Here is a 12,175-nt window from a genome sequence, read left to right as displayed (position 1 = left end):
GAGGCAGGAGGCTGACTTTCCTTGAAGTTTTCGCCTCAAATACCGCCATCACACAGGTGTGCGTGGCATAAAACTGCAATCCCAGTGCTAGAGTTGGATACAGGAAGGTCCGTAGAACTGCGTGGCCAGCTGGTACTGCCCAGTCCTCCTGCTCCAGGGTGAGAGAGACACGCTGTCCTAAAACATAGTTTGAAAAGCAATTGGCAAAAACACCTGATCTGGACCATTGCCTCCAAAGGTACTACACACATGTGCACACATGAGAACACACACACAAACACGCAAAGGACACTCTAATGGTGAAGGGTGTCAGTTACTCACGTTGTATGGCAAGGCTGTTCTTTAGAGGGGATTGGTGATAAGAGCAAGTGGCCAGTTCAGTATTGCTGCTGCATCTGTCACATGCACACAATCAGGCCCAGCTGTTTTACAAAGCAAAGCTAGTTACAGTAGTTTGCTTTCTGTTGCTCTGATAGCACACTGACTAAAAGCAGCTCGGAGCAGGGAAGGGAAGGAAAAGTTAGTCCAACGTGAAGGGAAGCCAGGGCAGGAACCTGAGGTGGGAACTCCATGGACAGGTGCTGTTGGCTGGTTCCCTTCCCCTGCCTGGCTCAGCCTTCTTTCTTTTTTTTTTTTTTTTTTTTTTTGGGGGGGTGGAGGGGTGGGGGTGGGGGGGGTAGGGTTGTTTGTTTGTTTCAAGACAGGGTTTCTTTGTGTAGCCCTGGCTGTCCTGGAACTCACTCTGTAGACCAGGCTGACCTCGCACTCAGAAATCCGCCTGCCTCTGCCTCCCAAGTGCTGGGATTAAAGGCGTGCGCCATCACTGCCTGGCTCAGCCTTCTTTCTTTTCTTTTTTTTTTTTTTTTAACTTTTTTTTTTTTGGAGTAAATACATTTATTGATACCCATTTTACATATAGTTCAATGAAATATTCTATAAATATAAAAGCATTTTTCCTTTGGATATCACCGTGGTCCATGTAAATTCTCAACGGTCAGTCATCTGAAGGAAGTGCTCCAAGTCTCACTGCTAGGTTACAGACCAGAGTACATTTCACTCACCAGCGGCACTGTCGCACTCAAGGGGCCCAGAGGCCTTGGAATGTGACTACTGGGCATGTGTAGAAAAGGAAATGCGAAAGCCTAAATCAGTGGGAAGGGTGTCAGCCATGAACAACAGAGAACAATTATGAATTCGTATCTCAAGCAAAGGAAAGTACCACAGCTCACACTTGGTGTCGGATGACCGCAGAGTAGGTAGAGCAGCACACGCTGTCCCACCACGTGCTTCCTCCAACCCCCCCAGAGGACAGTCCGCAGTAGCCCTTAGGGTCATCTGTGGTCAAAAACAATTCTTAAAGAGCCTACATAGCATAGAATAAAAGCCATTCAGCCTTCTTTCTTACACAACCAAAGACTACCCGCCAGGGGATGGCATGCCCCAGCAGTGGTCTAGGCCTTCCTCCCACATCAATCAACAATCAAGGAAACACCCCACCGACATAGCCACAGGCCCGTCTGATGAGGACAGTTTCTCAGTGGACGTTCCCTCCTCCCAAGTGGGCCTAGTCTTGTGTCAGGTGGACAAAGCCTAACTGTGATTCAAGTCAGTGTTAGGAGTTTGTCATTGGAGTACCACACTTCCTGTTGCTGCGTTCCTTACCTCTTGCCATGCTGCCTCCTCTTCTTCCCCACCTTGCCTTCCCAGGCAGGAAGAGCTTTGTAGCCCCTGATGGAACTCACATTTGTCCCTTGACTCTGCAGGTGTTCAAAGAGGAGCGTTACCTGTGTGACGCCCAACAGTGTGCTGACGTGATCTGGCAGTACGGCCTTCTGAAGAAGGGCTATGGGCTGTGCCATGGAGCTGCAGGGAATGCTTATGCCTTCCTGGCACTCTATAACCTCACACAAGATCTGAAGTACTTGTACAGGGCCTGTAAGGTAAGAGCAGGCTGTGCATGGAGAAGCAGTGCCTTGGGAGGCTGACAGGGTCCATGAGCTTAGAGTTAACAAACATGTTCTTTAAGGAAAACCCTCAGAACCCTCAGTTTGGTTACCATCCTTTTAAAGGGTAGATTCTGTTTGGGCATTTGTAGGAGCAAAGGATTGAGGATAGAGGGTCATTCTGTTCTTTGGTACCCTGGCATCAGTGTCCAGGCTCCTCACTAAACTCCTCCCAAGCCATGCACCTGCCTCTAAACCTACCATTTCTCAACCTTTCCTCTTCATCTCTGGCTTGATAGTTTGGGAATTATCCAAAGTAATACAGGCAGGTTTTGTGAGTTCCCAGGATCTCGGAAGAAATAACTCCAGCAATTGAACTTGGTCTCGTTTTCAGTTTGCTGAGTGGTGCTTAGACTACGGGGAGCACGGATGCAGGACCCCGGACACCCCCTTCTCCCTCTTTGAAGGTATTTTTCACACATGACTTAGCTCCTAATACCATCAACTACCACTCTGCTTGATGATAATGTGTTGGGATTGCACAAACTGATTTTTATAGTCTTAGTCGTAAACATGCATTCCTTATTTCCTGAAGCGTCAGGTCAGTTAGCAAGGCTGGGGAGGCAGCTCAGTTGTCAGCATGCTTGCTTAGTCTACCTGAAGCCCTGAGGTCGTCTTCCACGCAACATAAACTGGGCATATTGGCACACACCCACAGTCTCCTCTATAATCCCAGCACTCAGGGAGCGGAGACAGTAGAGATAGGAAGATCAGCAATTCAAGGTCATCCTAGACCATGTACTTATTTAAGGCCAGCCTGGACTTTGTGAAACCCTGTGCCCACCCCCCCACACCCCCAGTGAGTCAGTGAGCATATTACCACAAACTATAATATTAGTAACTGTAACAGTGGCCACCATTTATGGAGCCAGGCATATGCGGAGTCATAGATACAGAGCCCCCAGGAGGTAAGTGGCCTCGAGGCTGTGGTGAAAGAGCTCAGGTGACAGGAAGTGAGTGGCTAGAATAAGTAGCTTGAACATGCTTACCTCCATTCTGACTCCTATCTTCCCCTGGATAAAAGGAAGGCCAAGAACCCCACTAGGGGCCCCTGATGTTGAATGGAGAATATGAATTAAAGGATGTTTCCCATGACTTAAAATAAAGTCAATTAAAAACTGAGCCTTATGAAGTGGAGCCATTTGGTAACTTGTGCTTCTTTCTGTTCCTACAGGCATGGCTGGAACGATATATTTCCTGGCTGACTTGTTAGTCCCCACAAAGGCCAAGTTCCCTGCATTTGAACTCTGAAAAGAAAGCATGTCTCCTGCCGCTCGCAGCATGACTGTGTGTTACTCTGGGCTACACATTTCCCTTGCTTCTGAAGGAAGCAGAATGAAACTCTGTACTTTGACGTAATCGGGTTTTTATTCCATAGTTTGTCTTTAGCAGTTCAGCGCCTTCTTTTATTATTTACTTTTATTTAAAAGTGTACATGAAGCCGTCTTAATATTCTTCCAAAGGGAAAGATGGATGACAGAACAGTTTTTTGTGGTCATTTACATGGTTTCCAGATGTGCAGGAAATGTTCCTCTTACAGCTTATCAATGTAAGCCATGCCTAGTAGCATGTTTTCCCATCTACTGGAGGGAGAGCATCAGGAGGATCATAAGTTCGAGACCAACCTAGGCAACTTAGTGAGACCTGTTTCAAAGTAACATGTAGCTGAGTGGTAGAACACTTTCCTAGCATGCGGAAGAGCCTGGGTTCTGCACCAACGCTCAGTGCAGGCAGGCAGGTCACATGTAGATGGCTGCTGCCGAGTACTGGCTTCCATCTCTTCCGCTGAGTATTCCTCCGCACAGAGAGCAGCTCTGTGACTGGGTTTCCTCACGTGGTTGATCAAAGGGAACAAAAAAATGTAGCCCGTGCTTCTGGAAGAAAAACTGCAAGAGTTATAAACCAGACTTTAGGCCTAAATGTCATTTTTTAAATTCCTGGTTTCTGTCTAAACCAGAAATTCCACTTAATGAGCCACACAGCATTATCAAAACTTAAAATGGCTGTGATGCACATTCTGATCTGAAAGTTTATTCACCAATAACAGTTTCTTGGTTTGTGTTATATCTCAGAAGTGTTTATTTTTAAAAGTTGTTTGTCCTTCAATATTCATATGAGATCTAGAAGTAGATTTTCTGTGTGAATTTGCTGAGACAGAATTCCAGCCTGACCTTTGGCTGACCTTCCAACGTTTGGCTCAAATTTGACTTGCTTTTCTTTTCGCTGACTGTGCCTGAGTGAATGCCACATGTCATCACTTTCTGTCAATTGATTTGAGCATTGATCTCTTGATTAGATAGTACAAAATGTAATTGTGCATACAGAGATTGTGGAAAGGGAGCTGCTCTAACGAGTAGCTTGTAAGAGAACGCAACTTTTGACAAGCACTCTTACTCCTGGCCGGCATGGACTGTTACAGCCTTCCTGCAGTAACGAGCAGTTTGTGTATCCAAGAGCAGTTGTCCGTCAGGTTCTGACACCACGGAGTCAGTTTTATTTGTATGTGTAGGCTCCCTGGTGCTTCAAACTCTGAACAAATACCTATTGGCTCTTTAACTCCTCCCTCCTTTCCTCTAGATCAAAGGACTGTTTAAACTCGTTGGAACTGACTTGGTAACTTTTTTTTCCAACTTTAAAACAACAGGGTCTAAGAATATTCAATGTGCTACTTTGTGGCTCTGTTGGTCATGCTATTTTTATTGGAGATTAAATCCCCATGGAGTGTATCCTGGTTGCTATGATGAATAATCCCATTATTTTCTATTTGATACCAAAATAGCTAATTGTATGTGAAATTTCTGGCCCTTTAAAAGCTGCCTACAGTAGGATCCAAAGAGCAGCCCAGCGCTCAATTTCTAGGATTGAATTGATCCTTCTGTGATCCCTGTGCATCAGGGACTTGTGCATCTCCATCCTCAGTTGTGTGTAGACTGTGCCTGGTGCAGGCCGTGTATCAGTTGTATCAGTATTTCTAAGTCACTCGTAGACAGCATTCTTTGGCCGGGTATCCAGCTTTGTTTAGTTAAGTGGCTTGTTATATTCTGCCTGTACTTCACTACAGCTACTTATTAAAGAAGAGGAGGAAGTGTTTTGGTCAGCCATGAGGCTTGGCCACAGTGCTTCCCCGGGCATCCTGATGAATGTCGCCTCCTGTCTACTGTCACTAGTGAACAGGCTCATCGACACCATTCAGCTTGCTCTCTTCACTGTAGCGTTTTTGAAACTCATTACACTGGCAGTGTTTATACCACTGTTGACTTATGTTTAAGAGCTAGGAGAGTTCTCTAAGGATTTTAAACTCAGGTAGAATACAAGGCTGACACCAGCACCTCTCCTCGGGTAGAGGCTGCAAGAACCGTTTCCACTCAGGTGTTGTGCGGGCATGGTGGTGGTGGTTTTGCTCTTTGGTATTTTTCCCTGGGAGGTTTTTCTCTTGGTTTCAAAACCTTCCAGTGGCTGCTGGAAAACTCAGTGGTGTTGTTCATCTCCATGTGGAGACTGGGTGGTAAGATGGTCAGAGCCTGCCAGGCAGTCTTTTTATTCCCTTGTGCTTTTCTGCCCTAAACTTTAATCACGTAAAATGTCAGCATTGCCATGGCCGTCTCCATAGATCCCACTGGGAGTTCATTTCATCCCAGCTGTCAGTTTCCATCCTTAGAGTCCCCTATTGTCATCCTGTCCCGCCCATATCAGGGCAGAAGCCCCCACCCATGTAGGTAGAGTAGATAGAAGAGGATCTACAAGTATTTTTCCTCCTTCCCTGTTTTTCTAAGTAACAGAATTGCAGCCCTCCACTCCTGTGTCCTCAGGTTAATTTGTATCTAGCTTATTTTAAGGGCCTAATTTTGAAATAAATAGTGTAAGTGGGAACTTATCTCTGTCCTCCTTAGGCTCTGAGAACTCAGGTGTAGTCCCTGCTTACTTGACCTTAACTCCAGTTCCTTGTTTGCTTTCCCAAAACAGGTCAGAGCAGGTTTCTGAGGGCTCCATTCTGCTGGGCTGTAGGAAAACTGTATACATCTGGTGAGCAGGAGTCAGTGTGGGGGACATTGAGGAATCACCTCAAGGTTCATTGCCACTAAACTGGGAAAGGCTGGTTTCATATCTGTATGTTATGGGAGGAATTGAACTCACTGGTCTTCAATAAAATGTTACTAGGCCTGAGTATCAGGTACTGTTGTTTGCTTCAGTTTGAACTTGAAAGGTATTTCTCCATAGTGGTAAATAGTGGCTTTTTCTGTATACACTCACTCCTTGGGATTCATTCCTAGCTATTCCTTCATTGTTAGTTCCATTCCTCTAAAATAACAGATTTATAGAGGGGAAGTGCACTCATCTATGATAATGGTAGAATTTGGAAGAATCTTCAAGGTTTCAAACCATGCAATGCATCACCTCATATTTAACTGAGTCTGCCGTATGGTCAGTGACCAACAGCCTGGTTCTAGGAATTCTCCCTGCTCCCAGTTCTAACAGGAGCTTAGAATTGAGGTCCTGCTGGTCAGTGGTGGCGCATGCCTTTAATCCCAGCACTTGGGAGGCAGAGGCAGGTGCATTTCTGAGTTCACGGCCAGCCTGGTCTACAGAGTGAGTTCCAGGACAGCCAAGGACTACTCAGAGAAACCCTGTCTCAAAAAACTAAAAACAAAAAACAAAACAAAACAAAACAAAAAAAAAAAAAAATGGAGGTCCTTGAGTGAGGCGTAATTATGGGGAAGGAAGTCTGCCCAATCCCTTGGGAGCCGGGATCACTCTCTCGTGACATGGTGAGCCAGCATATCAGAAGTCCGCCAGTGATACCAGGAGGCACATTTTCATCTCTGAGCTACAGATACTTAAATGGCCGCCTTTCCTCGCCTCTGTTGACCGAATGACTCATAACACCAAGGAAGGGGGTATGATTGTTTTTCTCTCCTTTAAATGAAATGGCAGTGTGCATGTGTCAAGTCTGTAGATCAGACAGACAGACATGGAAGGACACAACTCTCCAGTAACCAGACTCCATAGTGATCCTGTTCTGTGTTTACTTCTCTCCAGCAGAATGAAAGTACGCAATTGTCATTGTAATAATAACAATAATAATAATAATAAATCTTTAAGTAATTTGGCTCTTTCCATTTACCCATAACTTCTTTGTTAATATATTTTTTAAAAAATTCTGTGTTCCTCCCATACTCTCTGATCATTAGAAACTGGTAATTTATGTCATTTTTCTTTCCTACCATAAGTCCCAGTGTGGATTCAGTGCCCCAAAGGCCTCCTGTTCTTATCCTTACAAGCATTGTGTAAACTTACACTGTAAATCTCTCCCCGGAAATTTTGCCATTTCATTCTCATTCGAATCCACAGGCTCTCTTTTCCCAAGCCTTGCTTGGTCAGAGGCTTCCTCCAAAGCAGAACACCAGCTTTCTTAACAATGCCTTCACAGTTCTGTTCTGCAAACTGATAAGCAGTTTTCCAGGAGCCTGGGAAATGCATCCTTGGGGACGTATTTTACAATTTCCTTAGTAATGAGAGAAAACACAAACACAGTCAGCAAACTGTGGACTAATGAGGATAGAGAAATGGATCTTAGCAGGGCCACTCCTCCTAGTCAGCCAGCTTCATTTCACATCTCCACATTATGTTAACTTTCTATCAACATGCAAATTACAACCATGGTGACATTAAGTCTGCTGCTAATGTTCTGTCACTCTACAAATAAGTGTTGGGGAAAGCCTTTGTGTGGCATTTAGTGGTTATAGAGGGCAAGGGGGAACTCTGATTAATCAGTTTGTAAAGCGCTGTCAAAATTGCCTAATTTCTCTGGCAGACCTGGCTCCGAAGGAAAGCATTTGTAATCTGAAAGTGCTGATGGGGGCTTGCTGTTAGCTTATAGCTAATACTGACTAATTTCTCAGGATCTGGCATTTAGCAATTCACTTGTACCCATGTAGATAGTTTTTACACTACTGGTACTATTGGTTATGTATATAGACATGCCCATTCTAGTGGTTGCTGTGAGCAGTGCTTAACCTTTATCTCTTGCGCCTGACTTGTCTGTCTGTATGCAAGGTAAGTTCTACATGCACAAACAAGACCCTTGCTCTGCAACTCAGTCTGAAGAACACAGGTAATAAGCCGAGCAATTACAAAATGCCTCTGACATTTGCATTGACGCCACTGTTCTTTCCCTTGTTTTGTGAAGCCCATTGCAAGTCTGGCTCTCTTGTGCTCTGTATTTTCTTTATATTTATGAAAATGCTGAAATTAGATGCCTTTATAGGGTGAAAACAAAACTCAGCCTAGAAATATTTGCCATTAGTACATTTAGACAGCCCTGGTGAAGATGGGCAGGGTGGAGGGAAATCTGAAGGCATAAAGCCACTTTTCCAAATTCTCTCATTTGATCAACTTCTAGACAATCCCAAGTATAGCATCATTAATAAGTTAGGTTTTACCCAAGACCCCTCCCCCCATACACACTATGATCAAGCAAGTGAAAATGGAAGCATGGAGGGGGAGAGAGATGGCTGCTGCAGGATCGTCAGGTAACTCAGGCTCCAGGGGATACCATGCTTATACATGTAGCACAAATTACACTCAATGAGCTGTTTTTTTTAATACAATAGTTAGATGAAGGAAAAATAGGCAATGGATCAGCTAAGAGTTAGGAAAGTGGTGTACATATTGACCAAAATACCTTGTACCTGTGAAATTGTCAATAATAAAAATATTTAAAATAAGATTAAATTCCTTTCCTTGAAATGTGTGATTTCCGTATGAAATGGGACTGTGGGCATAGCCTATCGTAAGGAAGGGATGTGAAGTGGGGCATATGAGAGTCAAGGAAACTGGTTGGGAAACCTAAAGGCATGGCCTTGATCAGTCTTATGTGTATGCAAGTTGCTTAGGGATCCTTCTCAAGTGCTCCTAAATGAGTGACATAATCCATCATGAATCTTAGGTAGTAAAAAAAATGAGTGAGAAGTGGGCTGGTGGGTTTCAAGAGTTGACCACATGTGAAGGGCATGAGACAGCAGGAATGACTGGAGTCAGATTTCTAGCTGTCATGGTTCTGTAGGATAGAAAGTGTAGGGACAATCTTGTGATGAGCAAGGTTGGTGGTTGCAGCTGGTGAAAGCAGAAGACTTGGAGAAAACATTTAATATGAACAGAAAAGTCAAGAATTTTGATTTTTTTTTTTTAAGTTGAAGTATCACAAGAAAATAGCCAGAGCAAAGAATATGAGTCATCTAGAATCAGGAGCTCACGGGAGGAAAGTGAGCCTCCTCTGCACCTTTATCACAGTTCCTAAGGGGTCCACATTCTCCATCCGTAATGATACTATTGAACACAGATCAATCACATTCCTTTCCCAAAGCCTGACTTCTTCATAGTGTCAGAAGTAAATGTAGTATAGAGGTGCTGCTGGCCACCTGTCATTTGACATGATTGCAGTGTCAGAATTTCATAAAGCGATGTGGGTTTGGGAGTTTCAGGAGCTAGCATCCAGGGCTGTGTACAAACCTAAAACCAAAGCTAGTGTAGGAGACTTGCAAACTTAGTTAGGAACATGGGGGTGGGGGGGGTAATGCTTTATATTCTCCTAAATTCAAAGCCTGATACAATCGACTATGATCACTAATATCCCTTATTCCTGTCAACATGAGCATGTTCCCCAGGCATTCAGCAGTAAGAACTGATCCAAGTTTGGATGACTTTGGAACCAGTGTATATTCTACTACTTAAGTAACGATTGCTCAGCGTGTTTGGTTTTAATTTTTGAAAACCCTCATCTGCCCAGTTAAAACTGGGCTTGCTTTAGTGGCATCTTAAGTTGGTAAAACACAAGTCCATCCCTGTTTACTGTTGGGAAGTGATTTACAAGTACACGGGCTGGAAGAGCTTCTGAGAATTCCGGACTCTTAGAAGGTAGCATGCACTAGGTAAACAAAAATGCTCCTCTCAGGGTGTAATAGAAACCCAGGCTGCATGGGTGGCACTCAAGTCAAGGAGGACTTCCTGTGAAGCTGCTGATCTGCTGGTTGTCCTGACATGGTACAGGCAGGAAACTGGCATACTGCATGTCCAGCAGACATCCAGGGAAAGGGTGAGTAGGACAGATGGCTATTGTAGAACCCGAGCATGCCACACATTTGGGCATGATGGTGCACATCTGCATGGTGATGCACATCTGTGCGTGGTGGTGCACATCTGTGATCCCAGTACTCAGAAGGTGGAGCATCAAGAAGGTGGAGGAGCATCAAGAGGTCAGGATCATCCCTAAGTATGTCACAAATCCAAGGCCAACCCAGCATTGTGGGAGATCTTGTTCCAAAACAGCAAAAACAGAAATAAGCCCAATTAGAATGCAGAAGACAGACACCAGAGGGACCAAGATACTACAAATTCCTGAAACAGAACCTGGCAAGCATGTCTGATTGAGAAATTAAACCCACCGGGAAGTTAAAAGTCCCCTAAATCACAGTTTCATAGCTCCTCCTCCCCCCAACCCTCACCTACTTCGAGCTGGACTTAACACAGCATATTCCCTTGTAGAAAGCCCAGTGCAGACACTAGGCCAAGAGCAGATGCCTTCTTTCTTCCTGCTCTATAATATAAGGAACATCTCTACACTTTTTTTATAATTCAGCACAAGTATGCCATGTGCAGTAATCACAGAGTAGCAGGCATTTCTGTCTCCTCAACCATTCTTACATATTAATAACTTATTTTTCCAAGTTGTTTTGAAATAACTGTTGGTAACTGTGCTGGACAAACCAGAAGTGAGTCCTCCACTTTGTGTTGCCCTTCGTGGACCTCAGTCTCCCTCTTGCATGTGTCCCCAGTTTCTAGTGGCCACTCCTTCAAATGCATCAGTCCTAACCCAGGTTATGAGTAACAAAGTGTGTATCTCCATGCTAAGAAACAACATGTATCTGCAGAGCAATCCCAAAGAAATAAGAGAGAGGAACTGCCTGATTTTTGAGATTAAGAAAATGGTATAACATGTAAGGGGAAAAAATGCGGATGCTAGCAGAGAGGCAGAAAAGATAAAGGAGAGAAGGTAAAGGAGAATGTGAAGGAGAATCTCGGGAGTGAAAAGACAACTGGAATGACAAATCAGCAAAAGAGTTCAATAAAGGTGGAAGAATCATTGGCTTGAACTAAAAATCTTGAAGCCACCCAGTCCAAGAAAAAGTAATCGTCATGAGCAAAGGAATGAGGAAAGCTCTACAGTTGTATGTGACACTTTCAGGAGAGGCACATATAAGGATGTGTGTGACACTTTCAGGAGGGGAAAAAAGGAATCCTAAATGCAAGCACAGCATCTTTACAGTTTCCTCCACAAAGATGTCCTTGAAACAATGCAGGCAGCAACGCTATGCTCAGCTGTCAAGAGGACCAGTGTGGACAGAGCCCTTCCCAGCTGAACCTGCCCCTTTGTAAAGGAGACCCTGCTGTGACTGGAGCCAGTCAGTCTGAACTGCCACTAAGCCTCAGGGGAGGCACAGAAATGTGGTTTAAGGCACCAAGCTGAAGTATGGCTTTGCCAGCTAGAAAAAAATGGACTTGGAAACTGCTCTCGGACTTACTATAGACTAATCCAGTGTCTCATGCTTGGCTTGGCTCTATTTTCTATTTCACTTGACAGAGCTTTGTTCCTGAGCTAGTAATCACCAAGCCACAAACACAGGTTTTGTCCAGCAGATGTCAGTAGAACTTAGTTCAATGGTGTCTGTTGTTAATGAACTTGAAAAATCAACGGGAGAGGATGCATTAGTTGCACCGAGAATAGCATTTTGGGGTTGGCCATTGAGGAAAGGGCATGGCATAAAGATCCACACATAATTAAGCGTGTTGGAAACACTTCAAGATGGACTATAACAAACACAATTCTGGCGCTAACGTCTGCCACTTAAAAGTTCAAAGTGGTTTTAACTGGATGTCAAGTTCTTAGTCAGAGTCCAAGTAATGACTGACTCAGAAAGTGAAGGCCTGAGGATGTGGGCTCAGGTGTGGGCTATAATGCTAGTGGAGGCTATTTACAAGTGGGGTGGGGGCGCATGTCATCACGTACACCAGTAGAGACCAAAGGTTGATGTTGATGTTGGGGTGCTCATCAACCTCTCTACCTTACTATCCTTGGAGACAGAGTCCCTCAGTGAACCTGGGACTCACATCTTAGT

The 12,175-nt window shown here is 44.4% G+C and overlaps 1 protein-coding gene across 3 annotated transcripts in view; it reads left to right on the top strand.

Moving 5' to 3' along the window:
• The window catches only part of Lancl1 (LanC like 1), a 37,470-nt gene extending 31,297 nt beyond the window's left edge, over positions 1-6,173 (top strand). For all 3 annotated transcript variants that reach the window (XM_031367814.1, XM_031367816.1, XM_031367815.1), the window contains exons 8-10: positions 1,764-1,940; positions 2,338-2,410; positions 3,178-6,173. In XM_031367814.1, coding sequence (XP_031223674.1) covers positions 1,764-1,940; positions 2,338-2,410; positions 3,178-3,254 — 327 coding nt within the window. In that variant the 3' untranslated portion in view covers positions 3,255-6,173. The remainder of the gene's footprint in view (positions 1-1,763; positions 1,941-2,337; positions 2,411-3,177) is intronic.
• The last annotated feature ends 6,002 nt before the right edge of the window (positions 6,174-12,175 follow it).

Source organism: Mastomys coucha, unplaced genomic scaffold (assembly GCF_008632895.1).
Source record: "Mastomys coucha isolate ucsf_1 unplaced genomic scaffold, UCSF_Mcou_1 pScaffold14, whole genome shotgun sequence".
Classification (NCBI taxonomy): domain Eukaryota; kingdom Metazoa; phylum Chordata; class Mammalia; order Rodentia; family Muridae; genus Mastomys; species Mastomys coucha.
The sequence above is the reverse complement of the archived record's forward strand: the minus strand, read 5'-3'. Positions and strand labels throughout refer to the sequence as shown.